The sequence below is a fragment of the Panthera onca genome, chromosome A1 (genome assembly GCF_046562875.1).
Source record: "Panthera onca isolate mPanOnc1 chromosome A1, mPanOnc1 haplotype 2, whole genome shotgun sequence".
In the NCBI taxonomy this organism is placed as follows: Eukaryota; Metazoa; Chordata; class Mammalia; order Carnivora; family Felidae; genus Panthera; species Panthera onca.
In genome coordinates, this window is record NC_138339.1 from 41,010,144 (window position 1) to 41,034,663 (window position 24,520).

The window sequence follows — 24,520 nt, forward strand, 5'->3', positions numbered from 1 at the left end:
TTTAAAGAGCTTTTACAAAAGGAGGTCTTGATTTGTTCTGTGAGCTATCAGAGCCAGGACCTTGGAGAAGTGTCTAAGTGGCAGACTTCAGATCAGCATAAAGAACTTTCTAACATTTGACGTGTTTTTAAACTGGAAGTGTCCACTGCAAGAAGAAGTGAGTTCTCCATTGCTGAATATATTTAAATAATGGCTGGATGACCTCTTTATAGGGTTACCATGGAAGAGGCTTCTAGCATCTGTTAGGAGGTTAAGCTGGACCCTCTTTCAAGTTTCATCACTCCTGAGAGTCCATTAATCTAAATAACAAATAGCAATTTTTTCCTCTTATCCCATATACCCAAATGTATTAACGGAGATTTATTACCTGTTTCCTGGTAAACTTCATTAGCTTTATTCTTGGAAAATTAGAATTTTCAACATAACCGTGTTGTGGTGGTTTGAGCAGAACAAATTCACAGTCAACTCCCTCAAAATATTTGCTTGGAATTTTGAGATAGTCTTCCAGAAGTGCTTTGGAACCACCTTCCTGGACTGTGAAATTTTGTACCTCCAGAGGAAGCCGCTTAGGGACGATATCCACCAAAATTTCAATTCTATTCACAGCTTGGATACCACTCACCACATCCAGTAAAAAATGGTCCTGTTGTTGCTCAGGAGCTATCTGTACATAATGGATATTGCCATCATCAATATCCTGTTGTGTAAAAATCAGAGGGGACTTTTCATTTGCACCCAAGCTGCCTTCTTCAGGTAAAGATTTTCGGAGGTATCCATGCATCGGCGGAATTCTGACGATGAACATTGCCTCTGCAGGAATATTATCTTCATGCACAGCCTTGAGTTTTTATACATAACACACAGACACAAAAAGAAAAACACAATACTCATAAGAGTCAAGACCCTTTGATGAGCCAAATTGTTTTCTATTAATGTCTGCAAATGGCTTAAGTTACAATCAGGGTTAATACACAGTGTAAGCCTGGGTCTGGTTCCGGTGACCATGTCAATATTTGCATTTAGCCGTGGTTGCAAAGAAATGTAATGGTCAACAACACTTGAAAAGCTACTAATGCATTAACGAGGCATCATTCTCAGCAGGAAGATACCCTGGACTCAGAATGTTGAGGTAAAAAGAAATAAAATGGTATAAGGAGAAGGAATAAAAATGGTTGAAGAAGCAGAAGCTGAATCACTAAAATTTCAAGACTTTAGAGGAAAGTTTACTTTTCTTTCCCACTTTAACTGGCTCAGCATTTTCAATATATATTGAATTTATTGATTCAGCAAAATCCATCTCAGTCATTGTAACTGATTTATAGTCACTAAACTACACATGCCCCCTGGTGGTGAAACACATACTCTCCAAGATCCTAAAAAAGAAATGAGGAAAGCTGGTGACCCCCATATTCCGATAGTCAAACTCATTTAGTAAATTGCTTCTGATTTGTGTTCATTTCTTCTTGATGTTATTGGCTGCATTTCGCAAACAAGTAAACTCCTTTGCAGTCCTGAGGGTAGATTCAGAATAGCCTGTATTTGTGGCCAGTTGTCACAAATCACAGTTTATACACCCTATACAGAATTACCCTAAAAAGAACATGATCTCCTAAGTGTGATCAGTGGGGCTTTGCCTGCTGGAAGCTTCTAAGGAGGAGCCCCAGGAAACCTTCTGGTGTGAGGTCTCACCCCAGACATTCCACAAGTCTAGGCCAATTTTATCCATCAATTTCAGGAAACCAAATGAGACCACATTAAGGAAATTAACTGTGTAATATAGCATCCTCTGCTGTTCAAGGAATCCTTTCTACATTTAAGTTGCCCTAAGTTTTTATACCCTGCTTCATCCCATTATGAATGTAATTCAGATGAAATGAAATGTTGGCAGTGTTTCTATAAGAAATGAAAAACGTAAAGATCTCTTAATTTACTCTAATACGCACATCACCTCCTCATTCCCAGTGCATCTTACACTAAACATACACACATTGTGTGTGTGCTGGTGTGCACTAAGCTTTAACACAAGACTTAGGATTCCTTATATTCCATTTCCAACTATAGGAAGCTCAGTAGTGTCAAAATCCTGAAACCTTCCAGCCTTTCTTTTCAATGGCATTTACATTTAGAAAAAAAAAGTCATTCTGAATACCAGGAGGGAAATTAACACAAAAATAGCTCTTAGAAGCAAACAGATTACTCATGGAGAGACAGAATGCCCGCCAGGGCGACTACCTACCTGCAGTCTTCCTCTACTCAGTTTTACTGGTTTTCCTTCTTCAACAACAAGGGTCTGGAGCAGAATTTGGGTGCCATGTTGGTGGCTTTCAGAGTACACGCGCACATAGATGCCTACGTCTACATACACCTCTTTAACTCTCACTGTCAGGTTGAATATATCAGAATTGCCTCTGCCGTCATGCCTATAAAACACATGGCCTTGCTTCACGTCGTGCAGGGAAAATGAGCGGGACAATGAGTGGTTGACCAGCACTCTGCCATGCTTCGGGGGCTGTACCATGTGGAATTCGATCTCGTGGTCCGTTCTGGTATCTTGGTTCGTGGTGACACTGAGGTTAGCTGCTGTGAGGCTGCTGCCCTGTCCTCTCTGTACAAGCAACCCCGTGTTGTTGGCTATCTGGACATAAGGGTCTGAGGCACTGACTTCTAGAAGGAAGGGTGTGTAATGAACACCATCCGTCACAAACAGCACAAAGCGAGAAGAGTCTGCACCCCGATGCCTAAAGAGCACTCGCCCTTCCTGAAGGTCACGTTGCCTGAACTGGTATAGTTTCTGAGAGAGGTCACTGGCTGTCACCAAGTCCCCATTTGGGATGCCCCGCCGGGTATAGAGCAACTGCCCATCATCAAAATCTGAGTCGGGGTCATGGTAACAGAGATCTGCCAGGGTCAGCAGGCGCTGGCCATTTCTTACAACATGAAAGACCCTATCTACCACGCGCACTGGCTTCTCATCATTCTTTAACCCTACAGAAATGGTAACTTTGATTTCTGTAGATAAATGCTCTGTGTCAAGATCCCTGACCACTCCGTCTTGGCCTGGTGCTATGGCAGAGGCCACAAGGAGGAATTCATCACACTGGGTCTCAGAATCATCGTGAACATACATCAGTCGCTCGCCCACTAGGTCTTGATCAGTGAATGCGGTGATATTGTCAGGACTTCTCAAAGGATCTGACAAGTTAATCAGTTTCAGCTTCCCGTGTTGAGGACTCTGGGTGATTTTATATTGGAAGGTCTGATTGTCCAGTGTTTGAGCAAATAATTCTGATTTTGTAATTAATTTCCCTTCTCCTTCTTTTACAAATAATCCTCTGTTAGTCACAGTAACGCGTGTCTTATCTGCTTCGAAGTTTATTCTGAAAGTATAATCTTTTGATGCTATGTGCTTCGCAACAATCAAGAACCTAAATGTATCTTGTGTGTCTTCCCTGGGCCTCTCCTGTGGCTCGTAACTTATCTTAGAGTCTGTAATGTTTTGTTGGCTGAAGACTGAGTTTGTTTTTAGCACTTTATTGCCAAGTAGCAATTTTCCTTTCTTAGGTGGGGTCAGCAACTTAAAATGCAGTTCCTTCTGAGCTACGTCCACACCCTCTGTCACAGCCTGCAAATGATCAGAATTCAATACTTGTCTGTTTATTTTACTGACCTTAAGAGGAACATTTTTGAGAAGTGTAAACTTTAGCCACCGTACGGTAATCGGAAACATTAGCTCCTCGCTGACTTTTCCTTCTATGTTAACTTTAAATTTAAAGTGATCTGTAACATTTCCTAGCTGTAATTCTCGAAATGTACTATGGTACCGGACCTGACCCCGATCAATGGAATGCTGAGAAAAGGTACTAACTTGTTTCCATTCGCCACTTGACCCCTGCCGCTGAATCTGGCCAAATTGGGGTGGCTGAGTGATAGCATAGCGGGTCTCCATCTCGTGGGGTTCACCATTAACCTCCACCGACAAGTTACTCTGTGTAATCAGAACTGTGCCACCCTGCTGGACAACGACACCGGTTCTAATGGCCACTTCAAAGCCCCAAGGAACAGCCATGACCCGTAACACTACTGTATTGCTAACCAGCTCTCCATCACTTGCTCTCAGAAGGATCCGGGAGTTCCGAGGACCTCTGTGCACGTAGAAAATGTTGCCATCTCTTAAATCCCCCTGTGTAAAACCATTAATCGCTTTCCCAGGATCATTGGTGTTTTCTAAAAACCCAGCATCTGAATTGAAGTTGCCAAGAATGGAGAAACTAAGACTCAAGGAATCTGTGTCAGGGTCTGACACGTGTATTATATTTGGAGTCAGTCGTTTCTTAGAATTCTCAAACAAGAGAAGCAAGTTTCCTTCGGGGAGCTTAAGGTGTGGGGGGTCATTTACTGGAATGACAGTAATGTTGAACACATATGGAACATGGCCTTGCAGATAAAATGGCATTTTCTGCTTGCTGTTGGAAGAGACTGAAAATGTGAAAAAATCCCTAGGTTCTTCTGAACCATCATGGACATACCAAACTTTCCCTTGCCTCAAATCTAACATAGTGAAAGCTTTCTCCATTTCCTGAACAGGGGAAACATCTAATTGAAGGAACCCGTGAAGGGGCATTTCCTCTATTTTAAATAGAATTTGAGAATGATGGATACCCAAATCTTCAGATTCCACATCCACTTTCATATGCCTTTGTTCCAGTAAGGCTCGCCCACCTTCTTGGATCTCCAAGTTACTCAGACTCAAGAAATAGCTACTCGCATCTTGAAAAAAAGGCTTGCCTGCCTCAACGACGGTGGTGGAAAGGGGAACTTCTGACTGAAGCAGGTTTTCCATTGTCGTTATGAAAGGATTTTCATTATCACTACTCCTCGTTTTACACCCAGCAGCTATATCTTTGGAAACAAGGGCATCCTTCAATGCTCTCTTTTCTGAGTTGGCTTCCAAGCCTCTCAAGCATCCTTTGAAAGAAACTCCTCGAGCAGATTTCTGGGGCACAGAGGCAAATCCTAACTTCTTAACTTCTTCTCCCTTACGGGCATTAAGACCTCCCACAAAGAGGGGGCCTTCAGATACAAATGGCTTGCTTTGCAAAGGCAGCAATGTCCTTACCCCTTGCTCATCCACCATCAGGGCCAGATAACTTCCAGTGAACTTCAGTTGAATAACGTGCCACTTGTTGTCACTAACTAAGCTAAACGAAGAGAGCTGGGTGTTGCTTTTGGTCCATCCTACATGAGCCCTCAATAGACCGTTAACTATTTCCAAAGCAACGAAATTTCCTTCTCTGCCTGACTGAAATAAAAGTAAGGCTTGTTGAGTTCCAGTCTGTAAAGCAAATTCCAATAGCCCTTCCCCTGGCACCTTCCATTCTGGGAAGGTGACGTAGGATCTGGAGCTAAAGAAATTGATGGCTTCACCCTCTCCTGCAAAAAATTCGTCACTGCATCCTAGTGACACTTCATAAACCTTCTTAAAGCCAGGGTAAGATCTAAGGGATGCCAGGATCTCCTCCTGGTTAAATAGCACATCCTCCATACATCCGCGGAAATTGGGGAGCTCTCCATTCAGGTAAGGGACATCAAGTCCACCGTGGCCTGCTATGTAGATTCCGTGTTGAAAGTACAAATTGTGCACCTCACCGGTGATATGGCCCGTTGTCTCATAATGTTTGTCAATAACCAGAGAGACATTGTTTTTAACATAGTACAGTTCCACTAAATGCCAAACCAGGTCATCTGTACGAAGTCTTTCCTCAGAAAGGAGCACTTGTTTACCTGCACCCAAATTCACCCTCACCTGAAACAGAAAGAATCATCATTAATCAATCTCATCTCACTGTATTTTATTGAGAAAACAGGGCCATTCATAAGGCGGGGAGGTGGGGGGCGGGGGAGAAACTTGGACTTGAAACTGCTTTCCACATTTATGGGCTATACAGTGAGGTTAAAAAATGTCAGAGTTGGAATATTTCAGGCATGCTGGTAAACTCGGAGGAGATCCAAACTTTTCAAATGGCACATGACTTTATTCTAGTAATAGTAATCAAATGGACAGCTATTTTGTTCTCTTTCTCTCTCGTGGCTTTTCCTCCGGTAATTGGATGTTTACATGTGTTTAAAGATTTAAGAAAATCTTACCCGTAAGTTTCCTGATAGAAGTTCTATAATACAGTAGTCATTTTTCCCCGCTGCAAGAAAAAGTAATCCCCATGGTTTGCTGGTTTGAAATTTTAATTGAAGAGATAACTCAGAGGAAACTTCGATGATGTTGAGCTCCACATAACTTTCACCATAAAAAGATGCTAGGGAAACATTTTTAAGAGAAGTATAAGTTAGTAAATTTATTACACAATGACCATTCCACTTTGTATTGTCATCTCCCTTCAGGGACTGACCCTGCTGAAGAAAGCTGGGGTGGCCCACAGATCTGATGTGGGGGTACAAAGGCTCAATATTTTCTTGCCCCAACTCAAAACAGCTCTGATGGGTCAGTCCCTCTTCAGAACTCTCAAGAAGGGTGGCCAAGGCTTCGGTTGAAACTGAATCCAAGTCTATTTCGCCATGTACCCAATTCCACTTCCTTCCCTCCCACAGGGATAATCTCAAACCACTGGTGGTGAACTGGTGTAAAAGCAGAAGGGAACACCTGAGCCAGCTATGAACGATCAGGCTATGAAAAATATGGGGCAAGTAATAGCTAGGAGGACTATGAATTGGATGTTTATTGCTAAGTTTGAATGAAGCTTTAGACAAAGATAAGGGAAAACTAGGAGAGATTAGTTGACAATTACAAGCTAGAGGGCTTCCCTGGTAGCATATAAAGTCTTTCTCCTTTCCTACAGCAGGAGAGCAGTAGAAGGTAAGACTCCCACTCAGGAATTAATCGTCAGAGTAGTCAGCTGCAAATAGAGTTAAAGTCTCCTCTATGATAGGCTTGCTCTGACAAAGCTAAGGCCCTGGTTGGAAAAGAAATAGGACCTTGACATATGGACTTGGGGGCATCTGGGTTGATGCATTCAAATACCTTGGGTCCCCAGATCTCTCTGAACCCTCTTAGCCTGCAGAAGTGGCCTATTCCCCTATTAAGGCTGGCACGTGCCTTGCTTAAAGAGAATGCAGAGGCCTCTCCTCACATGTAACATCTGACCTCTGAAGATACACAACCATCTCTCTTCCTGGCCGCTAGGCCAAAAACAAAGGTTAAGTCACAGCATAACCTGTGTGGAGACCTGTTGGGCTTGATATCGGTAGAAAAGGACTAGAGCCTAGTGTAGCTGTAGGACCGCTCCAGGTATATTCTACTGCCTGTAGCTGCAAGAACACACATGCAACTGAGGTTACCTGAACAAGGGGACAAAGCATAAAGTTGGGGCACTCTCCAGGGATACAGGCTATAATACCTTGGAAAAGACTACTGGAAATTGGTGCGAACTCACCGCTAAAGTGGCTCCTAGATGCATAGAAATTGCAACGACCCACTATCAGTGAGACAGACGTGACAGAATGACCATGACAGCTGGATGAAAGAGATGGAAGCGGTACATCCAGGATTGAGCATAAATAGGACCAGAAGAAGGCACAAGCAAGTGCACAAGAGGGCAGCCCAGAGCTCCAGTCATCACCATTCTTGTGCCAGCACCTTTCATCAGCTCACACCTATGGCTGCATGGGGGAATCCCGTGTTGCCAGCTGATGGAGGAACGAAACACCTGAGCGTGGTTCACAGATGAGCCAGCTTCATCCTACGGATGCGTGATGAAAACAGACTCCAACTGCACCATAGCTCCTCTTAGTGGTGGCCATGAAAACCACTAGCAAGGGCAAGTCCTCCAAATGGATAGGACTTTGGGTGGAACACCTAGCCATCTACTTTACACAGAGAGAAGTGGCCTGAGAGTCAAATAAATAAAGACCGATAAAGAGTGGCAAATGGCCTGGCCAGATGGTCAAGAGCCTAGAATGCGAAAGATTGAAAGAGTAGGAACGAGGAAGTCTGGGATTGATGCAGGAAGTGGGAAAATCTTTATATTGCATGTTAATGTCCACCAAAAAAACATCCACCACAGACTATGCATTAAACAACCAGACAGACAGTGACTTGGCCACTTGACATTAGCCAGCTTCTGTCATCTGCCACAACAGGCTCATGATGTTGGCACAACAGGCTCATGATGAGGTAGCCATGGTGGCGGGGTGGAGTCTATGCATGCACCCAACAGTCCGGGTTCCTTCCCTCTTACCAAGGCTTTCCTAGTTACTGCTACTGCTGAATGCCCAACATGTCTCCAACAGAGTCCGACACCAATCCCTAATATGTTACTATCCCTTGAAGAGACGCCAACTGTCCATTTGGTGGTGAGCCGACTTCAATGAAAACTTTTCTCTTTAGAATTGTCAGTGATTCATTTCCACAAAAATAGACACATGTTCTGGGTATATATTTATCTTTCTTGACTCAGATAGCGCTATCATCTGAAAAGCTCATGGGGTGTTTAATCCACGAATAAGGGATGCCAAATAACATCACATCAATCAAAGACATGCCCTATACTCCAAGGAAGGTGTAGTAATGGGCCTAAGACAATAGGATCCACTGGCACATCATATACTATGTTGCTGAAAGTGAGGGCTTGACAGTGTAGGAACAACCTGATGTTGTTCTTTAAATTAAAGCTCTTTAAACACCTCCTGCTGTGTCTCCGGGAAGTATAATGCATGGGTCTGGGAACAAGAAGTAGATAGGAGTGGCCTTGTTCACCATCACTCTCAGTGTCCCACTTGAGAGATTTGTGTTCCCATCCCCATAAGCCAGAAATCTATGGTTTCAAAGCACCTGGCTTCCACAGGTGAATGTTTCCACCAGGGAACACAGCAAGATTCTCTGTGTATAATAAGCTATAGCTGCTGCCTGGACATTTCAGTCTCATTATATCAAGGAGCTAGCAGGCAAGAAGAGTCATCTCTAATCTGATGGGTAATTGACGCTCAGTCATCAGAAGCAGGCAGAACTACTGTTATACAGGGCGTTTACAGAGGAATACGTGGGCGCCCATGTGGTTCTATTGGATGCCTCTTGGAACTTCTTTGGCAGTAAATAATAAAGCAGTTACCTGTCTTGAGAAGAGTGTGTTGACAAAAGCTCAGACCCCTCAGGGGTAAAGGCCTTAGTCGCACCATCAGATAGCCACTGGGACTAGCAGAGACAACAATTGAGGGTACAGGAATCGACGAATAAGGAGGAACATGAAGATTATCACCCAGGCACTATTCCCAGGATTTACATAAACAAGTGGCTCCAAGTGATACAAGGTGTGGACGGCGGTGGATTCTGTGATGCACTACCCTCCAGACATAAAGGCCTTTCTACCCTGGCTGCTATGAACCTTGCTGGTAGAGAGCCCCCAGCATCTTCAAAACTCTCCTCAAGGTCAGTTCCATTGGCACTGCATCGCAAGTGGAATGTTCTCTCCTTCCATTCCTCAAATGTTGATCCTAAGAACAGTCCTTAATAAGGAAGGCTCCTGCATGTTTCTCTCCACCTTAGATTCTGCTTCCTGAGGCACACGATCTGCAATGTCTGCTTCTCTGTTCCTACAACACTCTGTATATTCCCTTAGTCTAGGATTCACCATGTTGTACTGAAATTACTTGTTTATTCGTCCATCTCCTGAACTGTTCCCTGAGTTTCCTATGACCAGGAGTCATCTCTTTTTTATCTCTCCCTCTCCAATATCTCACACCGACTGACACACAGGTGGTATCTTAGGTTTTGTTGGTAGTTCATTGAGATCCCCTTTAAAAGGTTCATATACCCATCCTCCAGCTGCTTAACTGGAGTTTCAGTGAAATTATACCCCCTGCCCTAGAGGGCAACCTATGGTCATTGACTGATTGAAACAGACGTATCAAATACGTAGAGCTCTGAGTTGCTATTCATATCCCAGAGCCCTTTCTGGGATCAGGCCGATATTAGATCAATTAAAACCAGATCTTTGCTTAGTTTCTTCTCCTGCCTTATCCTGCTTCCCTCCTTTCTTACAGTTCTTTCCTGGTCACCTCACTCAGTAATTTACTTGCACAAGAATCTCCGCCCATGCTGCTCTTTTTAGGGAACCCAATCTAAAGTAAGTAGAAAACAAGCATTTATTGAACCAAAAGACACTAACCCGGGAGACCCTCATTTTATAGTTGAGTAAACTCAGGCCTAGAGAAGCTTAGGGACTTACGTAGAGTCAACAGTTACTTCAAAACAGAGCGAAGACAAAAACCAAGCATTCCCCACCACAAATCCAGTGTTTTCACTAAGATGCAAAGCTCTTACAGAGATGAATCTGATCTCTACACACTTTTTCAGATACGTATAAGCACTCTTCTCTCTAGTTAAAAACAGCCATTAATAATGAAATAATAATTCCATAAAACCAGATTGTAGCAATAAGGTTGTAGAGACGAAACAATTTATTACAAACCCACTAGCTATCCCACTTGGTGTATATAGTCCTGGAATTTCTCATTACGAATCCCCTTACTCTCATTTTTGACTGACTTAGAGGCTGTATTGTTAAGTTTTCAAAGCCAGGAAATGTTTTCTAAATCATAAAATCTACTGCTGAGAATGACTAAGTAATGTTCTATTTTCCCACGGCTCACCTCCCTGGCACTAAATCAATTCCAGGCTCAGCGGGTGGCTAGAAATTTCCATGACCTCAAGGGAAAAAACGAGGAATCGGGTTTAAGACTTCTGGTTTGACAGCCTGGAACCAGTTGTGTCCTCACATATCTCCAAATGGGCTCCAACTTTTGTGGCTCTTAGTTAGTGCCTCAAAATAATAGTAAAAAGCAAATCAAAGCACAAGAAATTCTAGAAAGAGAAAGGTGATCTCCACCTGCAGTGAAGGAAAAGCTGTGACTTCAGCATTACATGTGTATGGCAAATCAAAGTGAACAAAAATCAGAGCAACTTCCTGGTTTTATGTGCTTGTATAAAAGGTGAAATGGTTGAATGGAAGCCAAAGATTGGCAGTCAGGTGGGTAAAAGATTTTTCAGGAAAAATAAACATTGATATTTCTCTATAATTTCCCCCAAGAAGATGATTATTTGATTCATTTTTCTCTACCTTAGAAATGGCTCCCATTTCTTTTTCCAAACTACAGCTTTCTGTTTTTCTTGTTTGGCTTTGGTGTTGTTTAGGGATTTCTGATTTATTATTTATTGGGTACCTCCTATGTGCCAGTGCTATCAGGAGTCGGAGGTAGGAAATTACTAAGACCAAAGGGCTTGCAGACTATCAGAAGAGAAAGCTGCCAAAAAGAAGAATATATCCAACCCAGGTGAGAGTAGAAAGTTGGTACATCGGCAACTTGTTTTTATGAAGAAAGGAGCAATCTGCCCATAAAGTGTCTCTCCCTGGCAGATTTAAGTGCCCACCCTGCATGAACTTATGCTGCCCACAAATATACCAAATGCTCGATTGGTCCTGGGTGTTTGAAGGTGAATGACGTAACTGCCAGTCAAGCAATTACATCGGCTTGATTATTACTTGGGAAATGTAGACTGCAACAGAGACACTCAGCCTAGTCAAGGGGGATGAACGAAAGGTGTTTCCAGCAGGCAGGAAGATGGCTTCCAGAAAGACCTAATGAGGGACAGGCGAGAGAAAGAGGAGAGAAACAAGGGGGAGGAATAGGAGACAAAGAGACCAGTGACTACAAGGAACCAAAGGTCCAACCTGGCTGAGCACAGAGAGGGGAGCAGCCAGGCAAAAACTACAGACATATGAGGGGGTAAATGTCAGAGGGCGCCTGCTGCTGTGTCCAGCTGAAAGGCCATCCCTGAACTTTCAATTTGAAATGGCTACTCCTTGAGGCGCCTGACTGGCTCAGTTGGTTAAGAGCCAGACTCTTGATTTAGGCTCAGGTCATGATCTCATGGTTCGTGGTATCAAGCCCTGCTTTGGGCTCTGTGCTGAGCAGACCCTACTTGGGATTCTCTTATCTGCTGTCTCTGCCCTTCCCCTGCTCATGCTCTCTCTCTTCAAATAAATAAAGAAACTTAACGACAACAACAAAAATAAAGTGGCTAATCCTTCTGAGGCCCCTACATCACGTCTAGTTACCTTCTTTATTTGTTTCCTGGGTTATTATCCAGCTCCAACCACACCACCCCAAACAGAATGTGAAGTTTTGAGGGCAGGACCCTTGCTAGTCTTGGTCACTGCTCAATCCTCTGTACCTACAAGAGTGCCCAGCACATAGTAAGCACTCAATAAATGATGGCTTTGTAAGCCAAGGCAAGAGTTCAGACTCTATCCAAAAAAAAAGCCCTAAAGGGACCAAACAGGGAAATGATTGCAATTTAGATGATTTTGGCTGAAGCACAGAAAATGGGCTCAAAGGGATAGTGGGGAGCAGACAGAGGAGAAGTGGGTGGGTTCAAGAAATATTTAAAAAGCTAGATTGTCCAGGGAAAGGGAGAGGACATCCGGTTAACCTAGATTAATTTTGAGATTTCTGCCTGGATATCCCCTTACTGAGAGGGGGACCCTGAGAGAGAAGAAACCACAAAAACAAACTTCTCGGCTAGAGCATTTGCGTTTCACAGAGTCCTAAGATGAGGTGGTAGGAGGAGGGCTGACATTACAAAGCAGCTCTTCCTCACACTGACCCTGTGAAGGGGGTCACTGCACTTGAACAGGAAAGCCACACTTTAACCCCCAGATCTGCTCTGGGGAATCTCTGCACTGCCTTACTGTGGCATTGACGTTGCACGCTTTATGAAACGTTAAGTTGGATACTTATTCAAGAGACAACTAACTGTCCTAACCATCCGGAGCACGCTAAGAAAGAAGACAACTTCCAAGTATGAAATAACTTAGCTCCAACATCTAACATGCCTGAGAGGTGCAACCTCCTTTGTTCATTGAATGCAAACCCCAACAAGGGGTGGGGGGGTTCTACCTCTCTTCCACAAAGCTCAGGTCCGCTAACACATAAGCTGGGACAGGAAGTCAAGGTCTACCAGGAAGAGGTATTTTCTCCATGGCTGCAGGATAGGTGGTTGTTTAGTGGGCTGGGGGGTGAGGGGGGCCCCTGGCACCACACCTCTATGCTAAATGTGTTGCTGGCACTGTAAGAGGCGGGGAAAGAGTGGAGAGTAGGCCCAGGGCCACTGTGTAGCTGCCAATCTTGGGTTTCCGGGTGGGGTCAGAGCAATCCACAGTCGTGGAATTCTTGCTGTTGTAGAACAGGATCCACCAGGTTCTCACTTTTCATTCATTCCCCAAACATTAGTCACTATGCCAACTGCTCAGGTTGCAAAGAGAAAACCAGCACGTAGCCTGCCCTCGGCTACTCTCAGGGCAGCATTCTCCACGCCTGCTTGCCATAGGGTCGCACAGGCTGTGTCCTGCACGACGCCAGGGGGAGCTATTCCTATAGACTCTGTCGCTTCCACAGCACCCCTGAAATGAAGTAGTGAGGCAGTCCTGGTCCCTAGCTGGGCGCCGATTGAGCTGACAACTCCCTCCTTAGTGACATAGCTCCCATGTCCTATCCTGGATGCACCACACGTGGCCCTTATGCATGTCTGTGTTTGCTCTTTCACCTCCATTTCCTATTGCTGCTGCAGCAGACTACCTACCACAAATGTAGTGGCTTAATATGACACAGATTTATCGTCTGACAATTCTGGAGGCTAGTAGTCCAAGAAAGGTCTCACTGAGCTAAAATCAAGGTGTCTGCAGGGCTGCATTTCTTCTGGAGGCTCCGGGAGGGAATCTGTTTCCTTGCCTTTTGCAGCTTCCAGAGACTGCCACGTTTCTTGGCTTGTGGCCCCAGCCAGCCATCACCTCCGCTTCCAACATATCAGCTTCTCTGTCTTATGATATGATCACATCTGCAAAGTTCCTTTTGCCATGCAAAGCAACATATTCTACGTTCTGGGAATTAAGATGTGAACTTCTTTGGAGAGCCATTATTCTGCCTTCCACAGTCCCTGGGTACATTCTGTCATTCAGTTGCTCGTATTTATTGAGCACTGTCATTTGTAGGTACTCGACTAAGTGCTGGGAATGCAGAGGTGAATAAAGCAGTAGCATTGGGAAGGGCCCCAGAAGCAGAGGTTATGACTTTTGTTTGTGCTTTGTAAGGCCTATACAGCTCTATTTTAAAAATATTATATATATGTATATATATATGCGTATATATATACATATATATACGTATATGCATATATGTACGTATATATACGTACATATATGCATATATATATACGTATATATACACATACATATATACATATATATATGCTGTATATATATATACTATATATATATAAAAGTTATATATATACTATATATACATAAAAGATATATATATATAGTATACTACATATATATAAAAGTTATATATATATAAACTATATATATATAAGTTTGTTTATTTTTGAGAGAGAGAGGCCACATGCATGCAGGAGGTGCAGAGAGAGGGAAAGAGAGAATCCCAAGCAGGCTCTGCACTGCCAGCTCAGAGCCCAATGCGGGGCGCAAACTCATGAATCATGAGATCGTGACTTCAGCTGAAATCAAGAGTTGGATGCTTAACCAACTGAGCCACTCAGGCGCCCATATATATTATATACTATATATTATAATATAATATATAATATAATACATATAATTATATATTATGACATATCATATATTATATAGTATATAATATATATTATATAGTATATAATATATACCATATATATTATATAGTATATAATATATAGTATATAATATATATAATATATAATGTTTATTTATTTTTGAGAGAGAAAGCACGAGCAGGGGAGGGGCGAGAGGGAGAGGGGGACAGAGGATTGGAAGTGGGCTCTGTGACGGCAGCAGTGAGCCCAGTGTGGGGCTCCAATTCATAAACCGTGAGATCATGACCTGAGCTGAAGTCAGTCGCTTAACCAACTGAGCCACCCAGGCGCACCCATTTTTTTAAATATTAATTAAGATATTTTAAATGAAAGAGACTGTAATCAAACACCTGAACTCTTTGGTCTCCCTGCGCAAATCAGCTGATCAGGCAGCCCCGGGACCTATTCAGCACAGCAACCATAAGTGCGGTTGGGTGTTCTAGCCCCACGGTTCACCTCTCCGGGTCACCTCCTGCCGCACCAGCTGTTGCTTGCCTCACCAGGACACACTGGCCGGGGGCAGCATTTGGGTTCGGGCACCCCAGCTTCAGGTAGAAATGGCAACGTGGAGAAAAAAAGAAAAAAAGAAATGGTAAAGCGTGGTGCCAAGATATCCACTGTGGAGCCAGAAGACAATATTAGGACTTCGCAGGTTGTCTTGTTCTATAAAAGTAAGAATTGAGACTTTATGCGTGTCTAGTTTACAGACTGATGGGCATCTTGTCTCAGTCGTCTGTGTGAGACCAGCCACATGCCTCACTTGCTGGGTACTCGAGTCTCCCTGGGTGGGCAGCGGGAATCCTACAATGCGTTGACACCGAATGGCCTCATCCTCTTTCCCATTCAGTGACACACCGCACACAGATCCGCAAACCTTCACTAAAAGGATCAGTCGCTTTTGACAATTCCTGCAAATAAGCCATAGATGAAAAATATACGGAAATAACGCAAGGGCCAGTAACGCAAAGGAACTGGAAGTGCTGGTGCTTTCTCCTCTTCCTGTTCAAGCTCTTCATCAGCGCTGGTATGAGGTCAAAGCAATAATACTCTAACGAGATCTGATAAGAAGGTAGTCAAACATGAGAAATTATTGGGGCACCTGGGTGGCTCAGTCGGTTGAAGTGCCGATTTTGGCTCAGGACATGATCTCGCTGTCTGTGTGTTCAAGCCCTGTGTCAGGCTCTGTGCTGACAGTATGGAGCCTGCTTTGGATCCTGTGTCTCCCTCTCTCTCTGCTCTCCCCCCACTCACATTCTGTCTGTCTCTCTCTCTCTCCCAAAAATGAACTAAACATTAAAAAAAAAGAGAAATTATTGAACTATTTCCTACTTGGGTCTAGTGTTAAGTGTATATTGTACCTTGAGAAAGTAGGTGGTGACAGTAGGACTGATATTTGATTTGCAAATAGAGATACCCTATATGCTAAAAGATATCCTTACCACGACAGTATGTTTATCAGACAAAGTGGCTCCCTGTGGTGGGGACACTCTCCAAGCTGAGGACATATCCCAGTGTCCCCCAGGGACTGAGAAAAGTTCACCTAAGCCTTTGACAGGGAGAGTCTTCAAAGCAACAGCCTGAATTATCCAAGGAAGTAAGGAAGAAACCTGAAATCAGATCACATATCTAGCTACTCAAAAAATATTCTTCCAAGTGCCCCAAAGTAGCTTTGGATGAGACCCCAGTCTCCAATATTTGTCTTGCAATCAGAGCTATGGATGAAGAACAGTATATATGCTGACAGTACAGTTGTCCCCCCCCCCACAAATCTACGATTTCAGTTATCCGTGGTCAACCATGGTCCAGAAGCTGACGATCCTCCTTCTGACATATCCTTGGAAGAGCAATAGAAACCTAAAGCTATGTCACAAGGCTGACATCATTCACCCGGCTTCATCTCCTCACATAGGCATTTTATTATATCACAGCATCACAAGAAGGGTGAGAGCAGTACAGTAAGATATCTTAAGAGAGTGAGATCACATTCATACAACGTTTAATATGGTATATTTTTACAACTGTTCTATTTTCTTGTTTTTGGTGATCTCCTACTATGCCTAATTTATAAATTAGACTTTACCATAGGTATGTATTATAGGAAAAGACATAGTACATATAGGGTTTGGTACTATCTGTGATTTCAGGCATTCACTGAGGGTCTTAGAATGTGTCTCCCACGGATAAGGGGGAGCTACTGTCTACGCTATGGAATTCTCTTTTTTTTAAGTGTATTTACGAGGAGGAGGAGTTAAATGCAGAGAGGCATGGAGACCTTGAGCTTGTCACGTCCCTGAAATGCAGCTAGATCAGCACCAAACCATTTTTGAACACCGAGGAGATTGATCTGAGGATTAACACAACAATTTGCATAACTTGAGCCACAGAACTCCACAGGTACGCGGTGCGCGGTGCGGAGAGGTGAACAGGAGCGGGGGAGAGAAAAGCCATGGATGGTAAGCAGCTGCTTTTGCGGAGAGGGGACAGAGACAAAGAGAAAGGAAGGAGAGTGCGGTGCATCGGGATTGTGCAAGAGAAGCACTCTTTAGAAAGTAGCTGGAGAGAAAGAGAAAGAGTGAAAACACTCACAGGGGGCTGAACAAGAAATCTGTTCTCCCAATCCACTGACGGGAAGAAAGGAGAGGGTTTCAATACCGCCAGGATTCTATAAACAGTGGAGTGCAGAGTCTGAAGTTCTGAAGCTCAGTGCACGCAGCGGGGTCTGAGGGGTCCGTGTGCCACCCGGAGAGAAGTGGTTCCCCCGATTGGAGTGCATTTGGTAGAGGCTACACGGCCTCCACACAGGCAAAGATCTGAGTGGACCCCGGAGAGCAGCCACGTTTGCTGGGATTGGGACAAAGATGACAGAGTGCGGTGAAACCTGGCAATGGCTGTGTGTTGTGATTTGCCATAATCTCTGAATCTTTGCCACTTCACAATTGCACGAATATTTTCTGGGGCAAGCCGGCACCCAGCCATTGCTCAGTGAGACCTTCTCCAGAGAGTTAGCCAGGGTCCAAGCAGTGGAGGTCTCTGAAGTGTGGGTTTTTTTTTTCTTTTTAAAACTTTTTTTCTTTAATGTTTAGTTTTGAGAGAGAGAGAGAGAGAGAGAGAGAGCGAGCACAAGCAGGGGAGGGGCAGAGAAAGAAGGAGACACAGAATCTGAAGCAGGCTCCAGGCTTCGAGCTGTCAGCACAGAGCCCAACGTGGGGCTTGAACTCATGAACTGTGAGATCATGACCTGAGCCAAATTCAGATGCTTAACTGACTGAGCCACCCAGGTGCTCCTGAAGTGTGGGGTTTTTGAAACACAGCCCCATCTGAGATAAAATTCTGGAGGGAGGTGCCACTTGGCAGGTGGACATACTTATATCAGACAAACTAGATTTTAAAATGAAGACTGTAACAAGAGATGAAGGGCATTATATCATAATTAAAGGGTCTATGCTCCAAAAAGAACTAAAAATTGTAAATATTTATGCCCCCAATGTGGAGGAACCCAAATACATAAATCAATTAATCAGAAACAATGAAATTCATTCATGATAATACCATAATAGCAGGGGACTTCAACACCCCACTTACAGCAACGGACAGATCATCTGAGCAGAAAATCAACAAGGAAACAATGGCTTCGAATGACACACTGGACCACAGAGACTTAACAGATGTATTCAGAACACTTCATCCGAAAGCAGCAGAATACACATTCTTCTCAAGTGCATATGGGACATTCTCCAGAAGTAACCACATACTGGGTCACAAATCAGCCCTCAACAAGTACAAAAAGTTGGAGATCATACCTTGCGAATTTTCAGACCACAACGTTATGAAACTAGAAATCAACCACAAGAAAAACCATGGAAAGACCATGAATACTTGGAGATTAAAGAACATCCTACTAAAGAATGAATGAGTTAACCAAGAAATTAAAGAGAAATTTAAAAAGTACATGGAAGCCAATGAAAATAAAAACATGACAGCCCTAAATCTCTGGGATACACCAAAGGTGCTCATAACAGGGAAGTATATAGCAATCCAGACCTTCCTAAAGAAGGAAGAAAGGTCTCAAATAGACAATCTAGCTTTACACATAAAAGAGCTGGAAAAAGAACAGCAAATAAAGCCCAAAACCAGCAGCAAAAGGGGAATAATAAAGATTAGAGCAGAAATCAATGATATCAAAATCACAAAAACAGTAGAACACATCAATGAAACCAGGAGCTGGTTCTTCGAAAGAATTAACAAAATTGATAAGCCCCTAGCCAGACTGATCAAAAAGAAAAAAGGAAGGACCCAAATAAATAAAATCATGAATGAAAGAGGAGAGATCACAACCAATACTGCTGAAATACAAACAATATTAAGAGAATATCAGGAGAAATTATATGCCAACAAATTGGGCAATCTGGAAGAAATGGACAGATTCCTAGAAACATATAAACTACCTTAAGTGAAACAGGAAGAAGTAGAAAATTTGAACAGACCCATAACCAGTAAAGAAATTGAATCAGTAATCAAAAATCTCCCAACAAACAGGAGTCCAGGGCCGGATGGCTTTCCAGGGGAATTCTACCACACATTTAAGGAAGAGTTAACACCTATCCTTTTGGAACTGTTTCCAAAAATAGAAATGTAAGGAAAACTCCCAAAATCATTCTATGAGGCCAGCATTACCTTGATTCCAAAACCAGACAAAGACCCCACTAAAAAGGAGAACTCCAGACCAATTTCCCCGAGAAACGTGGATGCAAACAAGAATCTCGATAAGATACTAGCCAACCGAATCCCAAGATAATTATAAGAATTATTCACCATGGTCAAGTGGGATTTATTACTGGGATTCAGGGCTGGTTCAATATCCACAAACCAATGTGGTACATCACAATAATAAAAGAAAGGATAAGAACCACATGATCCCCTCAATAGATGCAGAAAAAAAAAACATTTAACAAAATACAGCACCCTTTCTTGATAAAAACCCCCAAGAAAGTAGGGATAGAAGGATCATACTTCAAAGTCACAAAGGCCATATAGAAAAGACCCCCCCCCCCCACACTTATATTATCCTTAATGGGAAAGAACTGAGAGCTTTCCCCTAAGTTCAAGAACATGACAGGGATGTCCACTCTCACCACTGTTATTCAACATAGTGTTGCAAATCCTAGCCTCAGCAATTAGAAAACACAAAGAAATAAAATGCATCCAAATTAGCAAGGAGGAAGTCAAACTTCCACTCTTCGCAGATGACATGATACTCTATGTGGAAAACCCAAAGGATTCCACCAAAAAAAAAATGCTAGAACTGATACATGAATTCAGCAAAGTCACAGAATATAAAATCAATGTACAAAAATCAGTTGTATTTCCAAACACCAATAATGAAGCATCAGAAAGAGAAATCAAGGAATTGATCCCATTTACAACTGCACCAAAACCCATAAAATACCTAGGAATAAACCTAACTAAAGAGGTGAAAAATCTATACACTGAAAACCATAGAAAGTTTATGAAAGAAATTGAAGAAGACACACACACACACACACACACACACACACAAAGGAAAAACATTTCATGCTCATAGACTGGAAGAACAAATATTGTTAAAATGTCGATACTACCCAAAGCAATCTACATATTCAATGCAATCACTATCAAAATAACACCAGCATTCTTCATAGAGCTTGAACAAACAATCCTAAATTTGTATGGAACCAGAAAAGACCCTGAATAGCCAAAGCAATCCTGAAAATGAAAAGCAAAGCTGGAGACATCATAATTCTGGACTTCAAGCTGTGTGACAAAGCTTTAATCATCAAGACAGTATGGTACTGGCACAAAAACAGACACATAGATCAATGGAACAGAATAGAGAACCCAAAAATGGACCCACAAACATATGGTCAACTAATCTTTGACATAGCAGGAAGGAATATCCAATGAAAAATAGTCCCTTCAGCAAATGGTGTTGGAAAACTGGACAGTGGCACACAGAACGAACCTGGGCCACTTTCTTCCACCACACACAAAAATAAACTCAAAATGGATGATAGACCTAAATGTAAGACAGGGAGCCATCAAAATCCTAGAGGAGAAAACAGGCAACAACCTCTTTGACCTCGGCCACAGCAACTTCTTACTCGACATGTCTCTGGAGGCAAGGGGAGCAAAAACAAAAGTGAACTATTGGAACCTCATCAAGACAAAAAGCTTCTGCGTGGGGAAGGAAACAATCAGAAAACTAAAATGCAACTGATGGAATGGGAGAAGATGTTTGCAAATGACATATCAGAGAAAGGGTTAGTATCCCTATAAAGAGCTTATCAAACTCAACACCCAAAAAACAAAGAATCCAGAGAACAAATGGGCAAAAGACATGAATAGACACTTTCAAAGAAGACATCCAGATGGCTAACAGACACGTGAAAAAATGCTCAACATCACTCATCATCAGGGAAATACAAGGAAATACAAACCAAAACCGCAATGAGATACGACCTCACGCCTGTCAGAATGGCTAAAATTAACAACTCAGGCAACAACAGATGTTGGTGAGGATGTGGAGAAAGGGGATCACTTTTGCATTGCTGGTGGGAATGCAAAGTGGTGCAGCCACTTTGGAGAACAGATGGAGGTTCCTCAAAAACTTAAAAATAGAACTACCCTCCAACCCAGCATTTGCACTACTAGGTATATATCCAAAGGATACAGGAGTGCTGATTCGAAGGGACACATGCACCCCAATGTTTATAGCAGTGCTAGTGACAATAGCCAAAGTATGGAATGAGCCCAAATGTTCACCGACTGACAAATGGATGAAGAAGATGTGGCATATATATATATATATATATATATATATAGAGAGAGAGAGAGAGAGAGAGAGAGGGACATATATGTCTATATATATATAATGGAATATTACTCAGCGATCAAAAAGAATGAAATTTCGCCATTTGCAACAACGTGGACAGAATTATGCTAAGCAAAATAAGTCACACAGAGAAAGACAAACACCATATGATTTCACTCACATGTGTAATTGAAGATACAAACGGATGAACATAAAGGAAGGGAAGCAAAAATAATATTAAAACAGGGGGGGAGACAAACCATAAGAGACTCTTAAATACAGAAAACAAACTGAGGGTTGATGGTGGAATGTTGGGTGGGGGGAAAGGCTAAGTGGGGAAGGGGAATTAAGGAGGACATTTGTTGGGATGAGCACTGGGGGTTATATGTAAGTGAGGAATCACTAAATTTTACTCATGAAATCATTAGTACACTGTATACTAACTAACTTGGATTTAAATTAAAAAGAAATAATAAAAAAAGTAAAGTTTATTTATTTTGAGAGAAAGAGTGCATGAGTGGGGAAGTGGCAGAGAGAGGGAGAGCATCCCAAGCAGGCTCCTGTGCTGTCAGCACCACACCCCAAGCGGGGCTTGATCCCAGGAACAGAACAGTGAGACCATGACCTGAGCCAAAGCAAGAGTCAGATACTCAGTGGACTGAGCTACCCAGGCACCCCATGGAATTCTTCAAGAAACATTCCCTATCCACATTCCGTACCCCTAAACAGGTATCTAATCCATAGGTTCTTAGCCTCATTCCCAAATCAATTGCATGGATGACAAAGAAAGATGCTAATCCGTAGAAAATGAGGGAAATGAGAATTACTGAGTAGTTCTTCGGCTGTGAATAAGTCTTATATTTTCTTCAAGCCTCCCTGAAGAAGTGATTATCTCAATTCTACAGATGCAAAATTAAGACCTAGAGAAAGGAAAGTCACTTTCGCAAAGACATTCTGGGAACATATGATAGCACCCAAGTTGAAGCCCATCTGACTCCAAAGCTTGGACTTACCATCCCCCTACCCCAACCACTGGATTACTGGCTTATCCCTGATCACCACCCAATCAGAACCATGCACTGCCCTCCCAGATCTCCCAGTTGTACAACTGGAACCCTCCCTCTCAAAGCCACATCAAAGCCTCAGTTACGCAGCCCTAGACCTCCAAGCCCAGGCCAATCCACCCTTCAGTCCTGGCAGGATTCAGGAAGGAGGGAGGAGGGTGGAGAGGAGGCGCTTGGAACAGAGCAACAAGGGTAAGAGGAGAGTGAAGTGTCCATACTCCAGATGCCATTACGGCTGCAACATTACTCTGAAGCGCCCAGTGAAATCACCAGGCGGTGTAGGCAGCAATGGCACTGTTTGCCTATTCTATGCCTAACATGCAGTAAATAAGCGTTCAGAATTTAATCCGAATCCTACAAAGAGATCCAAGGCCGTAGTTTTAGAATGTGTTATCTTTAAAAAGTCACAAAGGAAGTCTTTCATTGAACTAAATTAAATTTCAGGGAGCCATGGTGGGCGGGAAGGCCCAAGTGCAGGGCTCGGTTATGTAAAAAGTCTAAATAATCATGCTTTTATTAGTAATCCTTGACTTCTGGAAAGCGCAATGGAAGTGCAAAGCATTTCCAGTGAATGAGGTCCAGAAAATGTAGGCGGACTGGTGGAGGGACTTACAGAACAACAGGCCAGGCCAGCGACCAAAGAATTTCACGAGTTTAAGGCCCCAAACCCGGGCCGGTCCTGTGCAGCCCAGGACCCCTCACCCGGCCTGGGGAAGGCGCAGAGCCACAAAGGAGCAGAAGGGAGGACGACAGGATTCGTTCGTCCCGCTCGCCCGAGTGCCGCCAGGAGTCCAACTCTGAAACCCCCCAGCGGCGGCGAGGGCCGCGCGGACCTCGGGAACAGCCCCCACCCCGGGGCTCCCCGGAACCAGCGGGGCCGGGCCGCGCGGGGCGGGAGCTGGAAGTTTCCCGCGGCCGCACGGCCACCACCGCGCAGGGCCGAGCCGTCTCCTCCCCGCCGCCCGGCTCGGGAAAGCCCAACCCGAGAGGCAGAGTCAGGGTCGCCGCGGGGTTTCCGGGACCCCCGGAGTCCGGGGAGAGCCCCCCGCGCGCCCTGGCCTCTGCTCGCCCACCCTCCGCTCACGGGCTCGGCGCGGCCGGCCGGGGAAGGAACCGGGAGGGGGAGTTAGGCGCGTACCTCCGAGCGCCCCGCGCGCACCGCAGAGCCCCAGGCAGGCGGCGAGCAGGAAGAGGCGGCGGGCCCCGAGCCGCCCCATCCCGCCGCGGCGGCCCCGCGCCCGCGCTTACTCCCGGGCGGCCGCCCAGCTACCTGCGCCGCCCCCTCTCCGCCCCCGGCTGGGGCCCGCAGCCCGGCCGGGGGGCGCCGCCCCCAGCCAGCGCGGGGGCTGGGCCGGGGTGGGGAGCGCCATTTGCGACCTGCAGCTGTTGCGCCCCATCAGCGACAGGCCCGGCCCGACCTTCTCCCAGGCCGCTGGCGAAACCGAACGGGGCTGGTGCGGGGGCCCTGCGCCCATGCAGTCGTCGCGGGCAGAGGGCGCGTGCTCCCCCCACCTCCACCCCCCAGCCGGGCGACCTCTATGGCGGGGTGAAATGTGCAAGCAGGAGGTGGTGACAAAGGGAGGCTAGGGGAATTGGTAGTTAAGGAGGTGGGACTCTCACACCAGCCGTGAGGCAGACGGTTCCCCTGACCCGCCTGAGCTCCAGGACAGGGGGCGCGTTCTGCTTACTGCTGTGTCTTCAATGTATACCTGCTGCGCTGGCTCAAGCAAACGTGTGGGCCGGACGACTAAGAGTGGGAGGCGATAAGAGGACATAATCATTGCTTATCAAATGTGAGTCTCATTTGTATGAATGTTAAAGGACGGCCCGTCAAGTTATTTCATTGAAATTTTTGGAGCCACTATCAGAGGGAATAATCAAGGCCCAAGAGTCCTGGGCAGAAACTCTCCCCTT

At 44.3% G+C, this 24,520-nt stretch overlaps 1 protein-coding gene across 4 annotated transcripts in view; it reads right to left on the reverse strand.

The window, feature by feature from the left end:
* Window positions 1–24,081, reverse strand: part of LOC132680808 (chondroitin sulfate proteoglycan 4-like) — a 74,103-nt gene extending 50,022 nt beyond the window's left edge. For 3 of the 4 annotated variants that reach the window (XR_009610716.3, XM_060634601.3, XM_060634598.3), the window contains exons 1-4: window positions 23,745–24,081; window positions 6,145–6,308; window positions 2,237–5,803; window positions 368–838 (exon numbers count right to left, since the gene is read on the reverse strand). Coding sequence is in view for 3 of the 4 variants with exons in the window: in XM_060634601.3 (XP_060490584.3) it covers window positions 368–838; window positions 2,237–5,803; window positions 6,145–6,308; window positions 23,745–23,823 (4,281 nt within the window). In the remaining variant the exon portion in view is untranslated. The remainder of the gene's footprint in view (window positions 1–367; window positions 839–2,236; window positions 5,804–6,144; window positions 6,309–23,744) is intronic. The other variant, XM_060634600.3, reaches the window with a different exon arrangement.
* Between the last annotated feature and the right edge of the window lie 439 nt (window positions 24,082–24,520).